Source organism: Aethalodelphis obliquidens, unplaced genomic scaffold, assembly GCF_003676395.1.
Source record: "Aethalodelphis obliquidens isolate GAN/ISIS:26980383/991018 unplaced genomic scaffold, ASM367639v1 scaffold41, whole genome shotgun sequence".
Classification (NCBI taxonomy): Eukaryota; Metazoa; Chordata; class Mammalia; order Artiodactyla; family Delphinidae; genus Aethalodelphis; species Aethalodelphis obliquidens.
Genome location: NW_020837985.1, coordinates 16,077,418 through 16,101,705, shown reverse-complemented (window position 1 = coordinate 16,101,705; position 24,288 = coordinate 16,077,418). Strand labels below are relative to the sequence as shown.

Below are 24,288 nucleotides of genomic sequence, written 5' to 3'. Positions count from 1 at the left end.
GTAGACCCAGCTCGAAAACTTGAGTTACACTTTGATTAAAAAAAAAAAAAGACACTTAAAAAAAGTCCTAGGATCAGGGGTCAGGTGTCCCTGCATGGCGTGGGCAGGGTCCCGAGGTCTCAGGTGGAGGAAGCACTCAGAGCTTTGCTGGGAGTGACGGGCACTGTTCTGCATGCGATATAACAATCCCAGCCTGGTCGTCGGGACCAGAGGCGGGCGCCTGGTCCTGGCCTTCGCCCAGGGTTCACGCAGCACAGGGCAGCGTCTGCAGCGGTTCTGAGGCCTTGGTGTTCATGGGCCTGTTCACGTGTGGCCTTGTGATGCATGTCCCCGGCTCTGTGTATGTCACGAGGGCTGGAAAGCAGAGTTGACCCCCTTGGGAGTTCAGAGGGCTCACTTTTAGCCTAATATATCCTTCCTTCTTTCCATCCGCCCACCCACCAGCCCCCCGTCTGTCCATCTGTCCCTCCATCCATTTCCCTGCCTGTCCACTGACTTACCCAGCCACCTACCCACCCACCCATCCATCTGAGAACCAACAAACATTTATTGCACACCTACTCTGCCAGATGCTGGGAGAACACAAGTGAGGTCCTGCGGGAGGACGTCTTGTCCAGGGGGGCAGCGTGGGTCACTGCTCTCGCAGGGAAGAGAGGCTGAGCCCGTCACCTGGAGCTGGTGCTGGAGCACGTGGGCTGCAGAGCTGGAGATGGTTTGCTCAAAAGCACTAAATGGCCCCTTGGGCCCTTAGGTCTGTCCCGGGGCATACATATGGTGCCAATTATAAGAGCCTTACCTGGACACTGGAACAGACTCCACAGAGCTGTGAGGCCCAGACACTGCCAAGTGCCCTGGAAGGGCAGGTGTTGGAGAGCTGGTCTCCCGAAACGCGCCTGGCCTGCTGGTGCCCCGTGGCTCCTTCTCACCCATGGGCTTGCATGGGGTGCATGGTGGCAGTGAGGGCTGGGTTCTGGGACTTGAGACGCAGGGTCTGGGGAGTGTCCAGGGCCCTCCTGGGAGCTGACAGGAGGTGCTGGGGGCAGGAGGGGACCAGGAGCCTGTGTCCGCGTCCTGGTCCAAGGACCCTGGGACTGGCGTGGCTCCATTGGTGCTAGTGCTGTGTGGTGAGAGAGGAGGGGCTGTGGCTCCTGATGGCCTGGCGGTGTCAGGGTCCAGGGCTTGCTTGCCTGTTCCCTCGTTTGTCAGTGTGCCTTGAGTGCTGGCTCTGTGCCGGGTTTCATCCTTGACGCTGGGGTGCAGAGACGAACGAGAGATGAGGTCCCATTCCAGCAGGAGGACAGAGGCCGTTTGTGAGGGCTGAGGTGCTGGGGGCAGGATGGATGGTTTGCCGACCGCAGTTCTGATGCTGGGGATGAGATGCAGCCTCACCGCCTGTGTGACCTTGAACAGGCCACTTAGAACTTGTGCCCAAGATCTCCTGAGCTGCTAGGTGGGGATTGTAACACCTCTCACCCGAGTAGTTTGTTTTGGGGACAGGACAGGCATATCACGTTAGAGCGGCTGGCCCCGAGGTCAGTATTGATGATGCCTGTGGTTTGGGTGGAGATGGTGTTCACGGTGATGCTGGCTGAGCCCGTGGAGCCCTTGCTGGTGTTTGAGGTGATGGAGATGACGGCACCGGCTGATGAAGATGGGGATGAACCCAATTTTAATGGCAGAGGGGGTGGTGACGGCCGTGAGGCTGGGGATGGATGGACGGGGACGCTGTGGTGCAGGTGCTGCCAGGAGGGACGGGAGGGGCACAGGAGCATAGTGAACTGAAGTGCCCAGGGATGGAGGGGCCGCGGGGGCAAGATGAGGCCTCGGCAGCCTGTTGAAGCCGCCCCCCACTCTTTGCAGCAGGAGCGTCTTCAGCTGGACCGTCTGAAAACTCAGCTTTCAGACGCCATCCAGAGCTATGGAGTGGTGCAAAAGGTGAGGCCCCTGCAGGTCCCCTGAGCACCCACTCTGGGTCGGCCTGGTACAGCCCCACCCCCCAAAGCAGAGGAAGGGCCACCTTGCAGACGTTGGATAATTGCCAGGATCTGGCTGGTGGGACCACAGCATGCGTGCAGGCGAGGGATGTTTACCTCTGGAGCGCTGCCTAAGAGGGTCCTCCTGACAGCCCCGTGGGAGGTGGGAGAACAGGTATCACCCATCCTTCCACACCCGCCCGAGGATGTGGGAGGAAGCCATCGAGCCGATCAGCCCCCAAGCCCAGCCAGGCTCCCAGTTAGAGTCCTGGGGCAGCTGAAGGTGTGCTTTGCTGTGTCATCGTCCAGTGCTTTGTGTTTATCTGACTGTTTCTTCTCTTTTCCCCACCTTTTCTGTTCTTCCCGTCTCCCTTTTCTTGTACTTTATCCAACAGAGAATTGCAGAAAAGTCCAGAGCACTGCTTCCCACAGCACAGAGGGTTGGCAAGCAGCAGGTGGGTGCTGAGTATTTACCTGGCCAGGGGTGTTAGAGGAAGCTTAGAATCCGGTGCCACTGGGGCTCCAGGGAAGGGCGGGGAGGACCAAGGTCCTACCGTATGGCACAGAGAACTGTAGTCAGTATCGTATGATAAACCGTAATGGAAAAGAATATAAAAAATAATGTATACATGTATAACTGAATCACTTTGCTGTACAGCAGAAGTTAACACAATATTGTAAATCAACTAGACTTCAATAAAAATGTAGGTAAAATAAATAAAATAAAATAAAATAATGAATTAAATATCCTTAAAATAGAAAAAGAAATTGACATTTTACCCTCAGGTCTCTGGCATGGGCTTGATACAGGGAAGTGCTTGCTGACAGTTCTACCTACTGTACAGGACCAACTTGTATTAGACCAACCCTCCTGTGAGTAGGAATGATAGAAAATCCAGTAAAGAGTGTAATTGGAGTCCTAGATGAACAGGGGAGAGAGAGAATGGACAGAAACAATATTTGAAGAGGTAATGGTTGAGAATTTTTCAAAACCGTCCAAATACTTCAAGCCACAGATTGAAGAAGCTCTATGATGAATAGGATAAAGTTATCCTGTTTCTTAAAGCTACGCTTAGTCACATCATAATAAAAACTTGAAAACCAAAGACAAAAATAAAATCTTAAAAGCAGATTAAAGCCAGAAAAAAAATCTTAGATGCCCAAGAAAAAGTCACATTATTTTTAAAAAAGCAATGAGACTTACACTGGACGTTTTAAAAGAAACAGTGGAAACCAGAGGACAGTTGAAAGAAAATAACTACCAACCTGGAATTCTATATCTGGTGAAAATATTTTTCAGAAGGAAAGGTGAAATGAAAACATATTTAGAGAAACAAAAACTGAGAGAATTCATCAGCAGAACTCTCTAAAAGTAGAAGAAGGAAGATAATCCCAGATGGAAGCATAGTAATGGAGGAAGGAATTATGGGCACTGAAAACAATAAAATGTGGATACACCTAAATCCATGTTGACTGTTGAGTAATAATAATAATGACTTGTGAGGCTTAAGATATGGGGCAAATGAAAATACTTGCACAACAACAGCACAGAGGACATAAAGGAGGTAAATGGTGTTAAGGTACTGTAATGTCCTTGCGTCATCAGAGAAGAGACAAAAATACCAACGTAAGGTAGGCTGTAATAATCCAGGGATGCATATTGCATTGTGGGTAATACTAAAAGGACAATGCAGGAATAGACAGTGTAACATAAATAGAGAGGTACTTATGAAATAATAAAACAAATGCTTAATTTAAAAGCAAAAAAAAAAAAAAAGAAATCAACACAAAACAGGAAAAAATAGGAAATAAATTGTAAGATGGTTGATTTATACCACTTATGCTAAGCTAAAATGGACTAACCCTTCCAATTAAAAGGCACAGATGGTCAGACTTGGTTAAAAGAAAAAAGCTGTGTAGTGCTCAGAAGAGTCAAACCTTAAATATAAATCCAGAAAAATGTTGAAAGTAAAAATATGGAAAAAAATATGCTGTGCAACCAAAAGCTAAAGAAAGCTGGTACAGCCATGTTAATATCAGAGTAAGTAGACTCCACATGGGGAGTTCTCAGTGGGCATACAGAGGTATATTTTGTAAGGATAAAAAGTTAGTTCAAATGGAAGACATAATTTTAAATTTATATGTACCTAACAATATACCCTCAAAAATAGAAATATAAAGCAAAACTGATAGTAGTAAAAGGAAAGCTAGTAAATCCACGATCACAGTCGGAAATTATGACACACCACTCTAAATGACTAATAAAATAAATTGAAAAAATTCAGGAAGGATATAAAATATTCAAGCAATACTACTGATTAATACACTGACCTAATTGATATTTATGACACTAAGAGAATATACACATAATGCATATGCTGGATGGTAAAGCAAGTCTCAGCAGATTCTAAATGACTGACATAATACTGAATATGTTCTCTAACCAGAGTGCAATTAAACTAGAATCTGGTAACAAAATTCTCAACACCAGGGGTTGAGAATTTAAAGAATATAATTTGAAATAACCCATGGATCAAAGAAGAAACCCTAGTAGAAATTAGAAATAATCTTGAACTGAACAAAAATGAAAATGCAAGAAATTAAAGCTTATGGGTTGCAACTAAAGCAGTGCTTGGAGGGAAGTTTATAACTTTAAACACATATATTAGAAAAGAAGCACGTGTGAAAATTAGTGATCTAATTCTCAATCTCAAATGGCTAGAAAAACAACAAAAAATTAAATCCAAAGAAAATATATAGGAAAAAGCAGAAACCAGTGAAAAATAAAATAGATGTACGATAGACAAATTCAACAAAGCCGAAGGTCGGTTCTTCAGAATGATTAATAAAATTGTTAACCCACAAGGTTAATCGAGACACAGAGAGAAAATACAAATGACTAGCATCAGTAATGAAAACGGCTACATCATTATAGCTTCTAAAAACTAAAAAAAAAAGTAATAAGATACTGTTAGCAACTTCATACCCATAAATTTGACAACTTACATGAAGTACAAGTTTTTAAAGAAAAATGTGACCTCCCAGGATGTGTAAAAAATCTGGAAAGTCCAGTATTTATTAAAGAAATGAAATCCATAATTAACAAGCATCCTAGCAATAAAACTTCAGACTAGATGGCTTTACTGATGAATTCTCCCAAATATTTGAGGAATAAATAATACCAGTTTACACAAACTCTTATATAGAATATAAAAAGAGGGTATACGTCCCACCTTGCTTTATGAGGCTAGTAAATGGAAAATAACGTGCTGTCTCACGAGCATAGAAGCAAAAATCCTAACCAAAATGTTAATAAGCTAAGTCTAGCAATATATATAAAGGTAATACATCATTATAAAGTAGGATTTATTCTAGGGATGCAAGGTTGGTTTACATTCAGAAATAATCAGAGTAATTTACCATGTTAATTCAGTAAGAAAGAAAATCTATTTGATCATCTCAATAGACACGGAAGAGCATTTGGTAAAATTCAGCACCCACTTAGGGGGACTCAAAACTTTCCGCAAACTAGGAGTAGATAGGAATGCCTTTAATCTGATAAAGGGTACCTGCAAAAGTCTAACAGCAGCACACTCACTGGTGAGATATTAAAATCTTTTCTCCTGAGAGTGAGGAGGAGACATGGTGTCCAGTATTATTGCTTCTATTCTCCATTGCACTGAGGGCATATCCAGTGCAATAAGAGATGAAAAAGAAATAAAAGGTTTAAAATTGGGGAGGTTTAAAACCCCTTCACAGACAACATGATTGTGTAACTAGAAAATGTGAATGAATCTGATGAAACTTGAGAGTTCGTAAGTGAATGTAACAGGATTTCTGTTATCATGTCAGTGTGCAAGAAAACATTGTGTGTGCCAGCAAAAGACAATTTGGAAATGATACTTAAAAAGTGATAGCATTTATAATAGCATCAAAACTAGGAAGACATCCATTACCAGTTGTTGAAGCTTCTATATAGAAAACTATAAAACATTACTGAGAGAAATTACAGAAGATTAAATAATGGAGGGGTACACCATATTTGTAGATTGGAAACTTTGATGTATAAAGATGTCAGTTCTCACCAAGTGGTTCTGTAGGTTCAATACAATCCAAATAAAAATCCTAGCCGGTTTTGAATATGTGTTTGTATATGACGCGTGTGTAAATTGTCAAACTGATCATAAAATCTATATGGAAATATAAAGACCCCCGAATAATGAAGACAGTTTTGAAGAACAGAACTGAGGGTTTACATTCCCAGGTATCAGAACACAATATAAAGCAATAGAAATTGGAACAGTGTGGTATTTGTTGAAGGCTAAGCAAACAGACCAGTGGGATCAGAGTCGCATATAGATGCAGACTCACACATACGTGATTACCTGGTTTGTGGGAGGTGCACTGCCACGCAGTGGGAGGCACAGGATTTGCACAGGACTTGATGCTGATTGGCTGATGGTTGAGCTGGGAAAGGTCCTGTTGAGCACACGGCAAGTACAGGTCCGAACACCCCGCCCACTGCATCTTGGTGTCAGAGTGACTGAGGAGCGAAGGGCAGGATGTCCACACGAGGCGACAAGCCAGCTCAGGCTGTGAGTACCCTCTCAGCCAGGAAGTGCTGCGGGCCCAGGGCCATCGCTCTGTGGCTGGGAGGGGGCTGGAGCACTGCTGGCACAACAGATCCTTCACCCCGGTTCACCCAGGCTCAGAACACTTCCCTGGATCACACATCTAAATGTGAGTGGTAAGGCAGTGAAGCTTCTAGAGGCTACCATAGGAGGCTGTCTTCCTCCCACACAGATGAAAATGTACTTACTATAAAGAAAAAGTGATAAACTTGACTTTGTTACAGTCTGTACAACCCTCAGAGAGCGAAGAGGTGACCCGCAGAGTGAGAGAAGGCATTTGCACATCACGTATCTGAAAGGACTTCATAATGTGTAAAGATCTCTTACAAATCAGTAGGAAAAAGACAAACAATTCAGAAACATAAAAGGGCAAACACCCTGGGGCATGCACGTTCAAAAGGGACGTCAGCATGGCTGGTAAGCACGTGGGTGTGTGCTCAGCACGTGTCATTAGAAGCAGGCAGAGTTAACCCACGATGCTGCATCTCTGCACACCTCACCCCCACCAACACGACTAAAAAGAACTAATGAAAATGCAGGAGCGCGCCGAGTGCCGGCAGGGCTATGGGGCAGCCGGAGACCTTGTGCAGTAGACGGGAGTGTGAGTGGTGCCCCCGCTCTGGTAGCTGAACACACCTGGGGAGTGAAACGTCCTGTCTGTGGCCTTGCAGCTCCACCTTAAATGTATACCCAGTGAAAAGTCACATAGAAGAACGCTGAGCACACGTGACATACAGCAGCAGACACCTGGGAGAGAGCCAGCCTGCGGTGGGATGGACAGCATTTGTGCTGAGTCCGTAAATGGGAGACTGTGGCAGCAGAAGGGTTGTGCTGTGGCCAGCAAGGCCCCGGTGACACCTCGGACACACGCCGAGCCCAAAGAGGATAGAGGTCAAAACCGGACCAAACCAACGGGCAGTTAGAAGCCCCTACCCTTGGTAGGGGACAGCATGATGAGGAGGAGGCTGGAATGTCCGTATCTTGACCGGAGTCTTCCTTTTGTTGCAGTTCACAGACCGATCTACACTTGGGATTTGTGCATTCAACTACGGATGTCCTATTTCAGTAGTTTTTCTTAGAAAGAGGAAGACAGTGGTCAACAGTGCTTCTGAGAAGTTATGAAAGATTAGATTATTTCCAGGAATTTTGGAAGCTGTAGTTGATGAGATGATACACTGCAGGATTCAGCCCGGGGGTGTGGCCGCATTGATGATCCGGACTTCCGGGCCGTCATCTGCGGACCGGTGGTCCTGGTCCTGGCAGGAGCAGGGGTGGCCGCTGCCTGCTGGCTCTCCTCTGAGCTGAGTGCTGGGTGTGGCTGTGAGCAGGGGCAGGTTGGCTTCTCTGGAGTCAGCCTTCTTGGCTGTTGTCGGCCGCAGCCTCAGCTGGGTCCTGGGTCAGTCTCCTACCCAGGCCTAGGCAGTGGGCAGCCGCCAGGTGCTTCTGGGCTGGCCTCTGTCCCAAGGCAGGGCTGTGCCTGTCCAGCGCTGGGAACACTCCGAAGTCTGCATTGCCGTCGCCAGCTCGGTGTGGGTTCACCAGAGCCCCGTGCTCCCAGCAGCAGCAATAAAGACCACCTCACCTCTACGTCTGCTGGGAAGTACCCTAGTTGCGGTCCCCGCCAGGCGCAGGGCGGGCTGGCCCTGCCCCTGGGCCCCAGCGCCTTTATTTACTATGGGGCCAGGGAAGGATGGCGACAGTCACGCCTGTTCTGTGTCCTGGGCTTTACTGAGCCTCCAGCCTTCCGTCAGCTCACACACACAGCCTTTTGCTGTTTGGAGAAGTGGATGACCAGCCTCGGGCTACTACGCAGAAGCTGTGTTTCCCAAGTGTGCGACCAGCTCTCGTTCTGTCGTTCTGACGCTTGCCCTCCCGCCGAGGTCACGGGCTTCCCATGCAGAGCCCTGGGCCGGAATTGGCGAGACAGTGGCCCGTTTCCCAGAGCCCCTGAGAGCCCTGGGTCGCTGCTCACTGGCCCTGGGTGGGGGGCCACGCTGAGCCCCCGCCACGCGCCCTCCTGGCCTCCCTGAACCCCCATCGGGCTCCATCTCTTCTCACGGGAAACCGCTGGGCCCGCCCCCCAGCAGTCTCGTTGGACTGTGGGCTTCTAATGGACGTGTCGGAACGGAACCCAAGCCCTGGGCCTTGGAGCAAAGAGAAAGCCGCCTTTGTTGGCTGCCCCGCAAGCTGGAAAGCCATCACACGGCTATCCCTTGCGCTGCGGCCCCAGCGCCCACCCTGCCAGCACATCCTAATCCTGGCTTCAGAGCTCAAGACCCACATTGAGGCTTTGTGAGGAGAATAAAGGGTGCTTTCTGATCCTTACAGGAGGGGGGCTGCGGCGGGATCAGCCCTCTCTCCCTCCCTGCTCACTTGTCCTGAGCCGCTTGGGGAAGGCGGCCGATACCTGTGGAGGCCAGGCGCCGTACCCACGCCTGCAGGGAGGCCGGCACCCTTTGCTTCGGCTTTCTGGAGCTTCCACGGAAACCCAGACTCCAGGAGGCTTCACGCGACACCCGTCGTGTCACTTCTGCACCATAGTGTCTGACTCACTTTCAGCTGGTCCGTGGTGCTCACTGCAGGCTGCGCCCCCGTGCTCCTGCCCACCCCCTGCTGGTCACGTTGTGCTTTACAGCAGAGCTGCAGTGGGCGTGCCCCTGGGTGCGCGGGCCAGGGCTCTTCCCACGGGGGCTGTTAGGTTTGCCAGGGAGGCCTTTAGAAGCCCCTGTCCAGGCGGTGCCCCAGGCCAATGGAGTCAGGTGGGTGGGGGGCCGGCGTCAGTGCAGCTCAGGGCTGGGTGTCCTGTTCTGGAGCAGCTGCTGCTGGGAGGGGTGCACTGTTGGGGTCCCCCGCAGGCACGCGTGTCCTGTGCCCTGTAACTCACTTGCCCGGGGACGGCTGGCCCTGCGTGGCACCTGACCTGGGCTTTCCATTGGCATCTCGTTTTCACGTGTGCTCCCTGGTCAGTGCCTCTCCTGCATCCCAGTCACTTCTTTATGTGACTCTGGGACGTAGGCGGTATCGGCCCCGTCTTAGGGAAGCGAAGGCTGAGGTTGGAGAAGGTAAGGACCTCGGCAGTATCACACAGCTAGTAAGCGGCAGAGCCGAGCTTTCTCGGTCCCTCCCCGCCTTGGACTGAGGGCATGGGATCAGCGAGGGGGACCAGATGCCGCGGCTCCTGCTGGGAGTGAGGGGTGTGCTGGGCAGCACGGGGAAGGGACGGGACAAGGGGTGCAGACAGCACAGCTGCTGTGTGGTGAACACAGGCCAAAGGCCTTGGGCGCGGGTCACTCTTCCCGTTCTGTGGAGGAGAACGCTGAGGCCCTGAGAGTGTGCCGCTGGCCCGACGGTGCCAGTGCTGGGCCGGAACCTGACTGGGCTTTGCAGCCTAGGCGGGGCCTGGGAAGCGCAGAAGGGGGGCGGTGGAGGCGCGCGGCCTGGCGCGGGGCCAGCCCGCACCCCGCTGCTGCCCGCCTGGCACTGCTCACTTCCTCCCGCCCACACCGGGAAGGGAGGTGGTGACTGCCGCCTTGGACGAGGAGCGCCCGTCAGCAGAATTTGTGGATCTTTTATTCTGTGTTCACGTATCCACGTATTTATTTATTCAAAGGCCTCTGCTGACGGTGGGGACGAGGTGCTGCGTGTATCGGTGTGGTCTGTAGGGAGAGTGCCAGCCTTGGGAGGAGGACGGGGTGTGTGCGGACGCATCCCTCTGTGACCGAGGGGAGCGTGCCCACCCTGTGGGGGCTCGAGCAATGGAAAGGGTGGCATCCGGTGTGTCCCCTTTCCTAGGCGCAGTCACACGTGGCTTTCCAGTGCCTTGCGCCCGCCTGTACTGGCGTTTGTCCAAGTGCCCCAAGGTTCTTTTTTGTGCCATTTGCTGCTTTTGGTGCCCAGATGAGTATGTGTGGGCAGTGTTCATCCGCTCCACTGCACCGCAGGCCAGGCCTGCGGTGGCCATCGTGGGCCCCAAAGTGCAGGAAAGAATGTGGACACTAGACTGTGTTCTTTTCCTGCTGACCCGCGGGGCCTCCTGTAGGCGGTGTGGCAGGGCCCGCAGGGAGCAGGGTCTGCTGGGAGGACAGGCACAGAGACTGTCCTGTGGAGCCGAGTGGACCCCTGGACTACCCGCCCGCCCCCCCCACACACACCCAGAGTCACTTCTCTGGCGTCAGTGTGGCCAGGACTGCCATGTGACCCTGAGCTGCACAGGGCATGGGAAGGTGGTCTTCATTGCAGGCAGACATCAGGGGCCTGTAACAAAGGGGAAACAGAAAATAGGCAAGTGGCAGCGTCTGCAGCCTCCTTCCAAGGTGACCGACGCCAAGTGTTCTGGGGATGTGACAGAGGGCCGTTCCGTGGGCGACGGCAGTCCTGTGTTTCAGCCCCGTCCCCGCTGCCCAGACACCTGTAGGAGGGGCTCAAGAAGAGCGGCAGCCGTCCCCCCGTCTGTCTGTGCGCCCAGCACTGACCTCTGCCTCCAGGGCAGTGTGTCCCCGGGCCGGGAGGAGGGCGTGTGGTCAGCATTGTGCCGGCACCGTCCTCTCTCCTGGTCTGTGGTTCTCGCCCTGGAGCTCCCTGTGCCAGGTGGGAGCCCGGAGCCCTGCTCCACTTCCCGGCTCTTCTGGGTTCCTTGGCCTCTCGGCCTCTGCGGCCTCATCTGTAAAGTGGGCTCCTGGCTGCTCCCTGCAAGGATGTTGGGAGCGTCAGAGACAGCGGCTCCAAGGAGCTTCGACACACGTGGGAGGTGAGGGGCACTGGTGGGCAGGCTGCCCTCCTGGGGCTCTGCCCGTCCTCTGTGCCTTCTCCTCTTGCTCTGGTCATCACGACAGGCCTGGGGGAGCGGGGCTGAGGGGAGTGCGTGTGCCGTTATCTGTCTTCCTGGGGGGGTGCCGTGGGGTGCAGGTCAGTAGCCTTTGCTGCTGAAAATTTGCAGGTAAATTGGAAGCATTGTTCGTGTGAAGCCATGGCTCTGGGAGGAGGGGTATCCCTGGCTCCTGCTGTCTCATCTCTGTGGGGATTGGGTAGGCGCGGCCCCCCACTGGCACCCCACTCCCCACTCGGGACTGGCACCTCAGGGGTGGATGTCAGCTCACTTGTACCCAGGTTGTTCCCTCAGGGGACAGATAGAATTCATTAAAGGGAGAAGCTGCTAGTTTTATTGCATTCGAAAATTTGGTGAATTAAAGGAATCAGTAAAGGATAAGACAACTTGAAAACCCCCCTCAGGCTTTCCTTCCCCGTGATCTGGTCCCAGCTGGGGCGGGTCTGTGCCCTACTGGGTGACGTCCATGCTTCGGTTTCCACGGCCCCTGCCCGGCAGCTGCACTTGGTCTGTAACCAGCTCTGGGATGGGCTTCCCAGGGGGGCCACAGCCCCCCGACGAATAGCTGGGGTTTGTGTGCTTGTAGGGACATTTCCTGGGGGCTCATGAAGAGGCTTGTGACCCCTCGAGAGCTGGGAACGTGGCGGCTGTGCTCTGCAGGGTCTTCTGTGTGGCCCTGGCTCTGGGGGGCTGTGGGGTCCTGCCGAGTGCTCCCCGCAGCCAGGCCTGGGACGGCCACAGGGCCCAGTGTCTGCCCACCATCTACGGCAGCCCCAGCACCCGGGACCCTGTGGGGACGTCCCTCGAGTGACAGGGTGGAGCCCGCCCCCCCGCCCCTTCAGGGCTGCAGGCTGGGGGCTCCTGGGTGCCTGCTGAGAGCTCGGCCTGGTGGCAGCGGGCTGTGCGTGCGGGTAACCTTGGTCTGTGTCTCGGCAGAGTCCCCAGGCCCCATTTGCCGAGCTGTCCGAGGATGAGAAGATCTTTAACGGGGGTGACGGCGTGTGGCAGGCCCAGGGGCAGGCGCTGCTTCCAGAGATCACCGAGGAGGACCTGGAGGCCATCCGGCTGCGTGAGGAGGCCATCCTGCAGATCGAGGTGCGGGCTGGCGTGCGCACGCGTGCGTGCATGTGTGTGTGCCCATGGGTGTCCCCGGCTGCCGTGGCGGCTCTCGGCGCTCCAGCAGTGGAGACTGGGCCGGCCCTTTGGTGGTGCCACTGCTCTGTGACCAGCAGACTGAGGCCCGCCCCCTGCCCGAGCCCAGAGGGGCTGGACCTGGGCTCCCAGGGCATTGCCTGAGCTTGGCCACCTGGGCCGCCCAGTGGAGAGAGGGAGTCCAGGGAACCCAACAGCGTCTCACCCTGTGTCTCATCGCCCTGCCCCCTGTGTTTTCCTAGTGGACTCAGCCCTCTGGCCACGTGGTGGCACGTGCCAGTCTCCGTGGCTGCTTCCTTCACTGCACGCTTAGGTTTCCAGGAAGCCATTTCGCTCTGATGAGGCCATTCAGCACCCAGTTAGTTCCAGTGGATAGTTTTTGAGTGGTTGAGTGAACTGCCGAGAGAACTGAACCTGTAATTTGGGGTGGCTGCCAGCAGGTGGCGGTGGTGTTGTCAGTGTCTGACCATGGGGTGTGGGGGGCTGCTAGTTCTTTGTTCTTCTCAAGTTTGCATGTGTGTAATACGTGCTGCCAGATGTTTTGCTGGCCATGGATGACCTGTGACAACTGCCAGAGGTGTGCAGTTCCCTGAGATGGACCTGTGGGAGCAGGTGCCTGAGTGGGTGTGCCAGTATGTGGGTGGGTGTGCAGGTGCAGGGGCAGGTGTGCCAGTGAGTATGCGAGGGGGCCTCCTGATGTGGGAAGTGCATGTAGAATGTAGCCGTTGGGCCGCCTGGTTCTCTTGGTGGTGGGCCCTGAGCCTCTGAGTGTGTCCCCTCCTCCCTCTGGGCCTTGGTTTTGCCTGCCGGCAGAGGAGTTGGGGGGCCTGCCTGCCCCGAAGCTCTCAGGAGCTGGGTTTCTGGAACAAAATTTCCCTAAAAGCAGATTCTTTTAGAAAAACAGAGACTTGGGCAAGTTGGTAAACTGAGTCACTGGCCCAGGCCCTGTTACCGTGTCTGCAACGAGCAGGTCCTACACTCTTGAAGGAGGTGGACGCCCCCCTGAGAGGCGGGGTTCGACCCCCCTCCTTCTGCCCACCCCCACACTTTGGCCTGGTGGAGGAATGCTTGTTTCTTCAGCACCCGACAGAGGACCTGCCTCAGTGGACCGCCTCCCCCCACCAGACCTCGCTGCCCAGAGAGGAAGGCGGCCACACGGGGGCCGTGTCTCGGAAGGCAGCCCTCTTCCTCTTGCCGAGATGGTCCAGAAAGGACCAGACACACAGAGATGTTTTTATCCTGCCGTTGGCACAGTGAGACCTGCTTTCCCAGAGAAGCTGAGAACAAATTAGGAGCCATCGCCCTGACAGCTCCAGGTGCCGGCAGGCCTGAGCAGAGAGGGACCCGCTTCTTCCTGCAGCTCGAGAGCTGAAGCCCTCTTAGGGGGAGCCCCCGACAGCCCCTCGGGCACACCCGGGGGTCTGCACCGCCTGTGTGAGGTGGAATGAAGCGGCTGCTTAGGACGGACGGACTTGGCCTTGGTCCGGCACATAGGGAGCAGAGGTGCAGGCTCCCCATCAGGGCCCAGGGCCTGAGGATGTGAGTGGGGTGAGGGCTGCCCCCCAGGAAATGCTGGGAGCTCCTGAGCAGGTGGGCCCTCCGCTCTGAGGGCAAAGCCCCAGGAGGTCGTGGGGTTTGCTCAGGGGGTCAGCCAGTGCTTTGGGCAGCCTCTCGTGGCCGCCAGGTTGAGGTAGGGGCCAGATGCACAGCTCTGTGCTCACGCAGAGGCCCCCAGCCGGGGTTCGGGGGAGCAGAGGGCCCAGGTACCGCCAGCCCCTCCTCGTGCGAGTGGTGAGTACAGGCAGGGGGTGGGCTTTACCGGGGGTGAGGGGGCCCCATGTGGAGGCCACTGCTGTCATTTAGCCAAGATGGAGGGGCACGGGCTGGTGGGAGAGGAGTGGGGCTCTGGGCCGACCAGGACCTCGGTTGATGCAGGGCCAGCCTGAATTCAATGTCTTGTCTGTGGCCCTCAGAGCCAGGCTGGAGCTTCCTGGGGGGCCGTGGGCGGGGCCTGAGGCCAGCCTCACTGACTAGCTTGTTTCCTCATCTGCAGCGTGGGTGGTGTGGGTACGAAGCAGGTGCTGGCCAGAGGGTGATGGCGTGGGACGGGGAGTCAGCATCACTGGTCTTGGGCACCACACCTCCCTGCATCCCTTCCTCCCTCCCTGCAACCCTCCCTCCCCCACTTCAGGGTCTTTGGAGGTGGGAAAGACAAACGAAAATTGTCATTAGCGTTTAAAAAGCCCTCCCCCAGGTTTGCATCTGTCCTGGTGACAGCACATCTCTAACAGGACTTGTTGGGAAGGTGCCGAGACTCAGTCTCGGCAGCAGAGACGGCCAGAACCCCGCTGCTTAGGTTTCTTGGGGCTTGTTTGTCCAGATCTACATGGCCTGTCGGGGGCTGGGCTGTGGTGAGTGGGCCGGTGCTCTGGGAGGGGGACTGTGGGAACAGCCTCAGGAAGACACACGTGGCATTTCTCACCTTGGCAGGCTGCAGACTGGTTCCATGTGGAAACTCCTTACCGTACCCCCCCTACTGCCCCCCACATTCCAGGGGGGCTTTTGGACTTGCATGGGTTTATGCGTTCACAGTGTTACTGGAGTGAGACTTGTGGTCCCAGGGAGCCCCTTTGAGGCCCTGTTCTGCCTTGAAGGACTTACCTGTTAGGTGGGGGGTAGGGGGTGTGGACGGATGGGGAAACGGAGGCCCAGAAGGTGGAATTAAAGTCACGACAACAGGTTAATCACATCCGATTCCTTCATAATCTTCTCTTTCTGCTTTCTGGTCCATGATGGGCATTTCCGGGGTGGCTGCTGGGCGCCGAGCAGCCTGGAGCGGAGGGTGTAGAGCTGATGGGTCCACTCAGTGTCTCTGTCCCTGCTCTCCTCCCCCTCCCCGAGTCACCTTATGGGACAAAATAAAATGCCAGCCTGGGGTGCCTTTTCCTGGCTTTAGACCCAAGTCTCCACTAACTGGCTGGGTGACCTTGGGCCTGCCTCTCGCCTCGGTCATTTCATCTGTGAAATGGGTGGGTCAGGGAGGAGCCTCCTTCTCGGGGCCCTGCCATTTCAGATGGCCCATGGAGGGCTGTCAGGGGCGACCGGCACCTTGGCTTGCTGGCCAGGGATCAGGTGGTGAGTGGGCAGGAGACTGAGGGCTGCCAGGGCCTCCCGCAGTGGTTCTGGGCCCTTCCCTGGCTCAGTGGCCCCTGGACCTGCTCAGTTAGGTATTGAGTGAGGGCATCCTGCCCTGGGGGCGCCGTAAAGACCTCCACCCAACCTCCTCGGGCAGCCCGTCCTCTGGCAGCACAGAATGTCCTTTAAGACCCTTTGGGGGCTCCCCATTTGTGGGCACGATGAGATGGCCCCCACTGCTCTCTTCCCTGTTACCCCGCAGACACCCCCCTCCCCACCCCTGGGCTCCTGTGATGCCCAGAATGCGCCTCACCTGCTGCTCCTGTGGCTCCTGCCGCCCGGAAGCCCCTTCCCAGATCCGGGTACTGCTGGCTGCCGCCCCTCCCCTGCTCTGCCCTCTGCCTGGAGCTCTAGAGGCGGCCCTGGCGATGGAGAGCTGCGTGCCTGGGGTTCCAGTAGCTGGCTCCCTGCCCGAAGGACGGCTGTGCTTGGCCTGCGGGCTCCCAGAGTGCAGGAGACCCCTCTGGATAGGGGGGCACCTCGTGGCTGCAGAGGGCAGAGTGGCTCGTCACGAAGGGGAGCCGCGCCAGCCCAGGGCATGCGTGTCCCTGGCACATGATCCCGTGGAGCCAGGATGTTGGTACCCGCTTCCCCACAGGCACGCCACACGGCTGGGACCCAGGTGGTCTGAGCCCTGGCCGCACCCAGGTGGGGCGCATCAGGAGGGCCGTGCCAGGCCGAGGGGAGCTCCGAGCATACAGGAGCCTGGTCTGCGGGGCGGGTCCGTCCGACGAGAGGGCACCTGCGGCACCATGCATCCCCTGCCAGCCCTTGGCTCCCCTCTCGGGCTCCTTCCCCCTGCCCTGCTTTGGAGGCGGCTGGTCTCTGGCTTCCCAGCTGAGGGCACCTCCCTGACACTGGTTCCAGGTGGCTCAGGCCTCAGGGGCCCCAAACCTCCCAGGACCCCGAGGGTCGGGGAGGGGTGCTGCTGGGGCAGAGGTGGCGGCTCTCAGCCTCCTGGCCAGTGGCCCTGTTTGGAGCAGAGAGGAGAGGGAACGTCCATCTCGTTATGGAGTGTGAGCTGTACGTGGGTTCAGGCAGCGGCGTGAGGCTGGGAGTGGGCAGGCAGCGGCGGGATCGGTGGGCGTCAGGAGGTGTCTGGGCTCCCGGTGAAGTAGTGTCCAGGAGCTGCTGCCCCTCCCCACTGTCGGCCAGCGGCAGCTCTGTCCCCAGGCCTGTCCTCTGCCCCTCGACGGCCTGTATCTCCACCTGCAGCTGTGCCAGAGCCCTGCGTCCTCCAGGGCCTCGGCCCTCCCTCCTCTGGAGTCTGGCCTGCAGGGCTGGGTGCCCACTGCCCATTCTCAGTGGCCGTGAACCCTCCACCCTGTGCCTTCTGTAACTGAGCATGTGGGGTCCCGAAAGAAGGGCTGGGGTCCCTTCAGACACACAGCAAGGCTGTGGCCAGCCTGGGGAGAGCCGGCTCTCCCAGCGGGCCCTGCCTCGCACCCCTTCCAGCCTCAGGTCCCCTCTCTGAGCCTGTTTCTTAGTCCTGTGGGGTGATCAGAAATGGGGGACTCTCAGATAATGGGCTGCGGGGTGCTTGGCGGACTGGAATGTGGGGCATCCCTGGGTGCCACTGTGGTGACCCCTGGGGCTGCAGGCTGAGCTGGGGGCTGGGAGACAGGGCGAGGCCTCTCCCGAGGGGCAGGAGGGGTGCCTGCAGGTCCCCACCACACTCCCTCAAGTGCCCAGCCCTCCGCCGGGGCCCCTTTCCTGGGAGCCCATCCTCCCAGAGGGCGGAGGCAAGGCCTCCAGAGCTTCCTCTTCTGGAGACAAGGCCGCCCTCAGAGCCCCAGTCTCCCTCTGGCCAGTGGCTTGCCTGCTGTCCCTATAGCTGCGACCGGTGGTCTTCATGGACCCTCAGGGCCCTCCCTGCTGCCCAAGTGCTAACGGGTGACCCCTGCTTTGTCCCTGCACGGCTGCCCCTCGCCTCTGCCAGGGGTGCCTCCACACCCCCGTGCTCCTGCTGCCCCCTGGCCAGCTCTGGGCCCACGTCCTCCCAGGTTCTCGGTGGGGCGGCCCTCTCCAGCCTGGGGGCAGTTTGGTCCCACCTCCCAGACCTGGGCTCCTCGTTGCCCCCGAAGTGGGCTGCCCTGTCCCTCCTCCCTGAGTGCGGCCGAGGTTGCAGTGCCAGGACCGGGCCAGTGTGTCCCTCCAGCCCCACCCCCGTCCCGAGCCTGGACCCTTGTTCCTCCAGACACTCCAGCAACTTGTTTCCTTTTATTTTCAGGTTTTGACTTAGATGTTGCCTGTCTAAAATTTCAGTTGTCCTCTGCATTGTCTAACATACCACTTAATTACTTACCTCGTTATTATTTCTCTTCTTCCAGGAGAACGTAAGCCCCATGGAGGCAGGGATTTTCGTCTGTTTTAGTCCTGGCGCCCCAGAGGGTGCACGACACTGTCTGGGCACTCAGTGACTCTCTCTGGAACAATCAAGGGGATGGGGGATGGAGGGGTGGGTAGATAGATGGATGGTAGGGGCATGGGTGGGGGATGGGTGGGTAGATGGACAGGGTTGAGTGGATGGCAGGTGAATGGGTGAAAAGTTGTACGTGTTGGGACTCCGCAGAAGATTTGTGTTTTAATAAAAGGGCTCTGCTGCCTTTATTTACACGCAGCTTCTCGTCAGCCCACACAAAAGCCCTGTGAACGTGAGCAGCGCGGCGCTCCAGCTTGACCAGAGATGAGGTGGAGCCTTGGCGGAGTCGTCACCTGGCCGGGCCACAGGCCGCACGGCTTGCGTGTGGCAGAGCCGGGACTGGAGCCCAGCCGCCTGACTCGAGAGCGGGGCTATCCCGACCGTGATGCTCTGACACCTTCCCCAGATGAGGAGGTTGCAGCAGGGCACTGAGATCGCCCCACGAGGGGTTGGCGGAGCCCAGGAGCCAGCCCACGAGGCCCAGCTCCGCCTGCCCATGGCCGGTCTCTGAACTCTGGTTGAGGTGGGCTCCTCCTGTCTGGAGGGCAGGGCGGTGCCTGGTCTCCCCAGGGGGTCGGGAGGAGTTCGAATGAGACGGGCACGTGCCCCCAGCCACTGCCAGCATGGAACGGGCTTGCCAGGCATGGGTCTGGCCGACTCACCTGTTGCCTCCCAGCCAGCTCTGCCCGCGGCCTGTGCTGCCATGTCTTCACCGGCTCCTTGTGCCAAGCCCAGCTCACCTGATCTCACCTGTGAGGCCTGGCGCTACCTGTTCCCCTCCTGAGCTGCTGTGTCACCTGACCCAGGTGCAGAGCTCTGTGCTCACCAGCTGCTCTGTTGCCATGGCTACCTGGCAGGCCGAGGAGGGAGCAGGCTGGGGTAGAGAGGGGCCAGGAAGGGCCTCCAGGCTGAGCAGAGCGTGTGGGGCCTCAGCCACCCTGCCCGTAGCTGGCATTGTGCGGCCAGAGGGTGGGGGGTTGTTGATCTGGCCAATATCTAGCTATAAACATGGGAATAAATCGATAAATAAAGTTTGGCTATTCCGTGAACTGGGACCGCGTCTCTGTAGGTGGATGGTTGCCAAGATCCTAATTACGAGAAGAGATTGCGTGATAGAGAAAAGTGCAGCGGCATTTTCTTTCCTTTTGCTCTTAAAGGTGGAGGACACACACACACACACACACACACACACACACACGAGGTTTTATTATGTCCTATGCAAGGTTGTTATTCCTCAGCGCCAGTAAAAAGACAGAAGATTCCGTGAGAGCTTTTAATGAGTTCTAGTTTTAGAAGCCATCAGGAAAATAATTGCCTGCTTTAAACATTTACTAAGTTAAGGTGCTTTATAGTCTCTCCCGCTCTCTGGTGCCCACGCCCGGGCACATGGCTCCCAGTGCCGCCCTCGTGCGTCGTGGCTGGGGCTGCCCCGGGGGCTCCATCCTAGGGCAGCCCTGGGGGGCTTCTGGGCTCCCAGCATGGCCCCTGTGACCAGCCAGGCCTTGAGGTCACACCCCGGGGACTGAGTCCTGGACTTCTGCCTGGAGCTCGGCTCCTACCCCAGCTCCTGGTGGGGCCCAGATCTCTGGCACAGCCCCCTCATTTGCCCTTGGCATCCTCCATCGGGAGCCCAGGCCTGCTCAGGTGCCCAGCACGGTGACTGGAGGGACAGCCATCCGTGCTGGTCACCTGTGCCCAGATACTGCCGCTCTGTGTGCTGCCCCCTCCCCTGGGCCCCTCCCTCTCCTGGCCCGTCATCAGGTCTACCCCCAGCCAGCACGTCCCAGCACCCGTGAGTGATCCTGGACGAGGAGGAGGTGCTAGCCCACAAACTCCTCCACCGGCCAGAGGCCTGGGGCTGGGGTGGGGACCGCAGACCCCGGGCAGCCAGGGTCACACCTGCTCCACATTACTAGGGACGTGCGCGTGGGGCTCCCTGCCCCAGACCTTGCAGGGGGGCTGGAGGCTGTGTGCCCACAGGCTCATCTGGCTGGGAGCTGGGATCCTGGGGTCCCCATGCTCTGAGCAGCCCCTCGGAGCCAGTCTGGTCCGTTCTCTGAGGTCACATAGGAGGCTTCTGTCTGGGAGTCCAGGAGGGGTCTGTGGCCCCAGGCTCGCCTGCCACCCTTTTCCCGTGGTCCATCTGGTTCTGCGTGGTGGTGGGGGGGGGCGCACCCTGCTGAGCCCCTCACGGTGGCCCGAGGTCGGGGGTCAGCTGGTGCTGGGGCAGTGTCCCCTGCTCCCATCCTCGCTCCCTTGGCCACCAAGCTGGTGGAGACCCGCTGGAGCGGGTGGCCCTGGACACCCTCGCTCCTCTTATCCCCCCCACGCGGCTTCCTTCTTTTTTGAGTGGGTAAGATCTTTATTCAGAAGGATTGTTCCAGGGAGTGGGGGGCTCTTGAGCGAGGAGGACGCTGTGCTGTATGACGTGCAAACACCTGGGAGTCGGGACTGGCTTCTCGTCTGCAAGGGAGTGCGCCGAGCCGGAGGGGCTGGGCTGGGGCATCCGCGGGGGGCGCAGGCCATGGAAAGGAGCTGGGCTGACACTTGGCCAGCACGCCTCCTGCCCCAGCGGGTCGCGGGATGAGTGGTTCGGTTCATCTTGTGTGAGGCAGAGAGGGAATTAGGGGTCCGGGCCCAGCCTCGTCCTGGGCGAGTCAGGTCTGCGTCACGTGGGGAAGGGTCTCTGCAGAAAGCCGTCCCTGGAGCACGGAGCGTCGCCAGGAGCCCAGCCTGAGCGTCTCTTCCAAGCGAGGGGTTTATTCATCGCCGAACAGCTCGGAGGGTCATGGGTCTGAGGGCGAAGCAGGGCCCCAGGACAGTCTGCAGAAGACGTGGGGCTGGAGGCGCTCCTCAACGCCAGCCGAGCGGTGGCGACGGTCAGCGGCCGGAGTCTCAGGCGTCTTAAAAAGAGGGAGGCTGGGAATGAAGGAGGGTGTCCGTGTCAAAGGTTACATCGACTCCCCAGACCCCAGCGAGTGGAGACCTCCCAGGAGGCAGCCGTGATGATGAGTTTCTGGAGGATGAGATGCGGGTGCCCTTGGAGCGCAGTCCGGGCGGGTCGCCTGCGTGAGGCTCAGCCTCCTCGGTGCTGCTGGCCTGTGTGCCCGGCGCTCTGGGTGCGTCTCAGCTCACGCCAGCGGACCGGGTCATTGCCGCTCCGGGCCGGCGTCCTTGGCCACAGCCCCGACCGTGTTCGGAGGGCTGCTCGCTACAGAAAGGTGGCGTGGGGAGGAGACAAGGCCCTGGTGGAGACGGCCGTGTGCAGAGCTGGTCGGCAGCCCCTGCGCCTGCGTGTTTGCAGCGTTTGGGGGCTTGCGTTGGCTGCTGCATCTCTGTGGGGGCCTCTCCTGAAGCCCAGAACGTGAACCGGACCGGGGACCCCGTGTTCCACCCGGGCTGTCCTGGGTTCTCGGGGTCAGTGCTGCTGCAGCAGCCGTGTGTCCCGCCGAGGCCAGGCCGCGGCGACGCACGGCTGCTCGTGCTCCAGGGGCGGTAGGCTCGCTCCCAGGCCCCTGCTCAGCCACCCCCTCCCTGTCCTCTCCCTTGCGAGGCTCCATCCCTGTGCCCACGGGAAGGGGTCCAGCGCGTGCACGTTAAGTCTGCCGGTGCCAGTGGCTGTGGCACCAGACGTCCCTGGGAGCACCCGCCACCCCTGGGTGCTGATCAGGTGTCCCGACTGCCAGGGCTGCCCCGCTCCCGGCAGTGACCCAGGGAAGGGGGGCCGGGCAGGCGTGAACGCGGGTGCCGGTATTCCCCAGCTGCGTGTCCCGGGGCAAGTCCCTTAACCTCTGGTGACGATTTCCCCGTCTGTGAAGTGGGGGTACCAGCGGTGCCCTCACACAGCATGGGAGGCTGTGTGCCCTAGAAAAGCTCCTCTGAGCCCCCGAGTCCAAGTGCACCCACGGTCAGGCTCAGGGCCCCCAGGCCGCTCAGGGGCCGAGGTCAAGGTTGGTGGTCTGGTGGCCTTGGGACGGGAACCTGGAAGTGTGAAGAGGTGTGTCTGTCTGCCTGAGGCCTGGCTGATACCGCGGCTGTCGCGTGTGACCTTGAGGTCTGGACCTTAGGGTGGCGCCTAAGCTTGGCCTCCCCCCCAGTGGCCTCAGCCAGGGAGGGCCGTGGGGATGCGGATCCCGGAAATGGGCCCAGGCCAAGGCCACTCGAGGCCCCACGCTCACCACCACCTTCCCGGCCGTGGGCCCCGTCCCGGCAGAGCCGCCGCCTCCGCCGTGTGTGAGCCCCGTGGTGGAATTGCAGTTGATAGTACGTGTTGGTTTAAGATCAGGCTAATTGCTTCATCTCCCAGAGCACTCCTAAAAAGGGGATGAGTCTCCTGGTAATATTTTGCAGTGGGGTGAAATGAGCCTTGTGGAAGTCAGTCCAGGCTCCGCGTGAGCTGCAGGGTGGCAGGGGCAGGGGCGGGCTGTGAACCCTCCCCGCCGTCTCACGGGCGTGAAGGAACCTTCCCTCTGGCTCTACCCTGGCCACGCGCTGGGCACTGAGGGAGGAGGAGGTTTGGATTTGCCCAGTGGTAGGTGGGGGAACCTGGCTCCAAGGTGAATGGCTTTGCGCAGGGTCACCTGGCTGGCCGGTGGAGGAGCCGTCTCCTGCAGGGAGAGGGCTTCAAGTCAGCGGGCATCGGTGCCCATCCCAGCCCTCCCCCTTTCCGTGAGGCCCGGGAGGTCACACACCTTTCCGAGCCCCACAACCTCCATTGTCAGGTGGGTGCTGTGACCTCCCTTCACAGGTGCTGCCAGGTGTGAAGGTGCCATGTGTGAGGTGCCCCTGGCACAACCCCAGGCAGGTGGTCTGTGGGTGGTGTGGCCACACCCCTCACCAGCATCACTGGTACTGTTGCTGGGCAAAGTGGAGTTAGGATGGAGGTGGGCGGCACGGAAGATACAAGAGGCCAGCATGGCATGCAGGGCGGGAGGTACCCCAGAGTTTCCTGGGCTCAGTTCTGCTTCTTACCCCATTCACTAGCTTCACAAAGTTACTCATTCTTTAGACAGCAGTGGGGCTACCGTCCATCCACCCACCCACCACCGTCCATCCATCGTCCATCCATCCATCCACCCACCACCCACCCACGTGTGCTGGCCCATGCTAGGTGCCGAGTGTACAGAGAAGGAAAAGTGGACCCTCTGTCAAGGAGCCCCCCGGGAGGGAATGAGGAGTGAGGTGTCTGCAGGACTGACAGGCCTGTGGGAGGTGCAGACTGTGCCCTCTGCTCTCAGCCTCTTTCCCCCTTTAGTCAGGCCTGCAGGACAGTGCTGGGGCCACAGCCCTGCACTAGACTAGACTGCAGCCTTCCAGGGTCCTCTGTACACGGCAAGGGAGCGCGCAGCCCTGGGATCCTCAGCATGGGGTTTGGCCTCGGGGTCAGGAGACAGTGTTTCAGATCCCAGCAATGTCTCTGACTTGCGGGGTGACCCTGGGCTTGTTCTGGTCCTTGCCTCTCACTTAGCACTCTTGGTGGCTGTGCCCTTGACCTAATGGCTGCCATCTTGTTTCCACAGAGTGACCTGTTGGATGTGAACCAGATCATCAAGGACTTGGCCTCCATGGTGTCAGAGCAAGGAGAGGCCATCGGTGGGTACCCATGCCATCCACCCAGCCACCTGCCCGTTCCCCCAGGCGCGGGCAGACGGCAAGGCCCGGGCAGGTTTGGAGGTCTGGGCGTCTGCCGCATTCCCTCCCCACCTCCTCAGGTCGCCCCCAGCCCCTCGGGAAGGCCGGGCCTGAGGAGTTTCACGCAAGAGGCTGGCCCACCCGTTCTGCTCTTGAAAGAGCCCTGGCCTGCCTGCCCCCGCCCCCCCGCCCCGGGCCTTCCTCCCCAGCCAGGGACTCCCCAGGGGGAGGACAAGCTGTCCTGGGCGGGGGATGGGCTGCAGTGGGTCCCCCCACGGAGACTGCTGGGGGTGTGCAGCCGGGAGCCGCTTCCCAGGAAATGTACGTGGTGGGTTACAGGGCTGTGAGGGGGGAGCTGACGTCCCTGCTGTTTCCCAGTCTCCCCAACGTGAGGGCCTCGGCCCCACCCAGCCTGGCCTGCCACCTGCTGTGGCCTTAAGGCTTTCCTGCTGCTGCCCT

The 24,288-nt window shown here is 57.7% G+C and overlaps 1 protein-coding gene across 1 annotated transcript in view; it reads left to right on the top strand.

Annotated features, from left to right (window-relative positions):
* Positions 1-24,288, top strand: part of TSNARE1 (t-SNARE domain containing 1) — an 81,110-nt gene that overhangs the window by 48,288 nt on the left and 8,534 nt on the right. The window contains exons 8-11 of the mRNA XM_027078009.1: positions 1,861-1,935; positions 2,369-2,428; positions 12,366-12,524; positions 23,718-23,790. Of these exons, the coding sequence (XP_026933810.1) occupies positions 1,861-1,935; positions 2,369-2,428; positions 12,366-12,524; positions 23,718-23,790 (367 nt within the window). The remainder of the gene's footprint in view (positions 1-1,860; positions 1,936-2,368; positions 2,429-12,365; positions 12,525-23,717; positions 23,791-24,288) is intronic.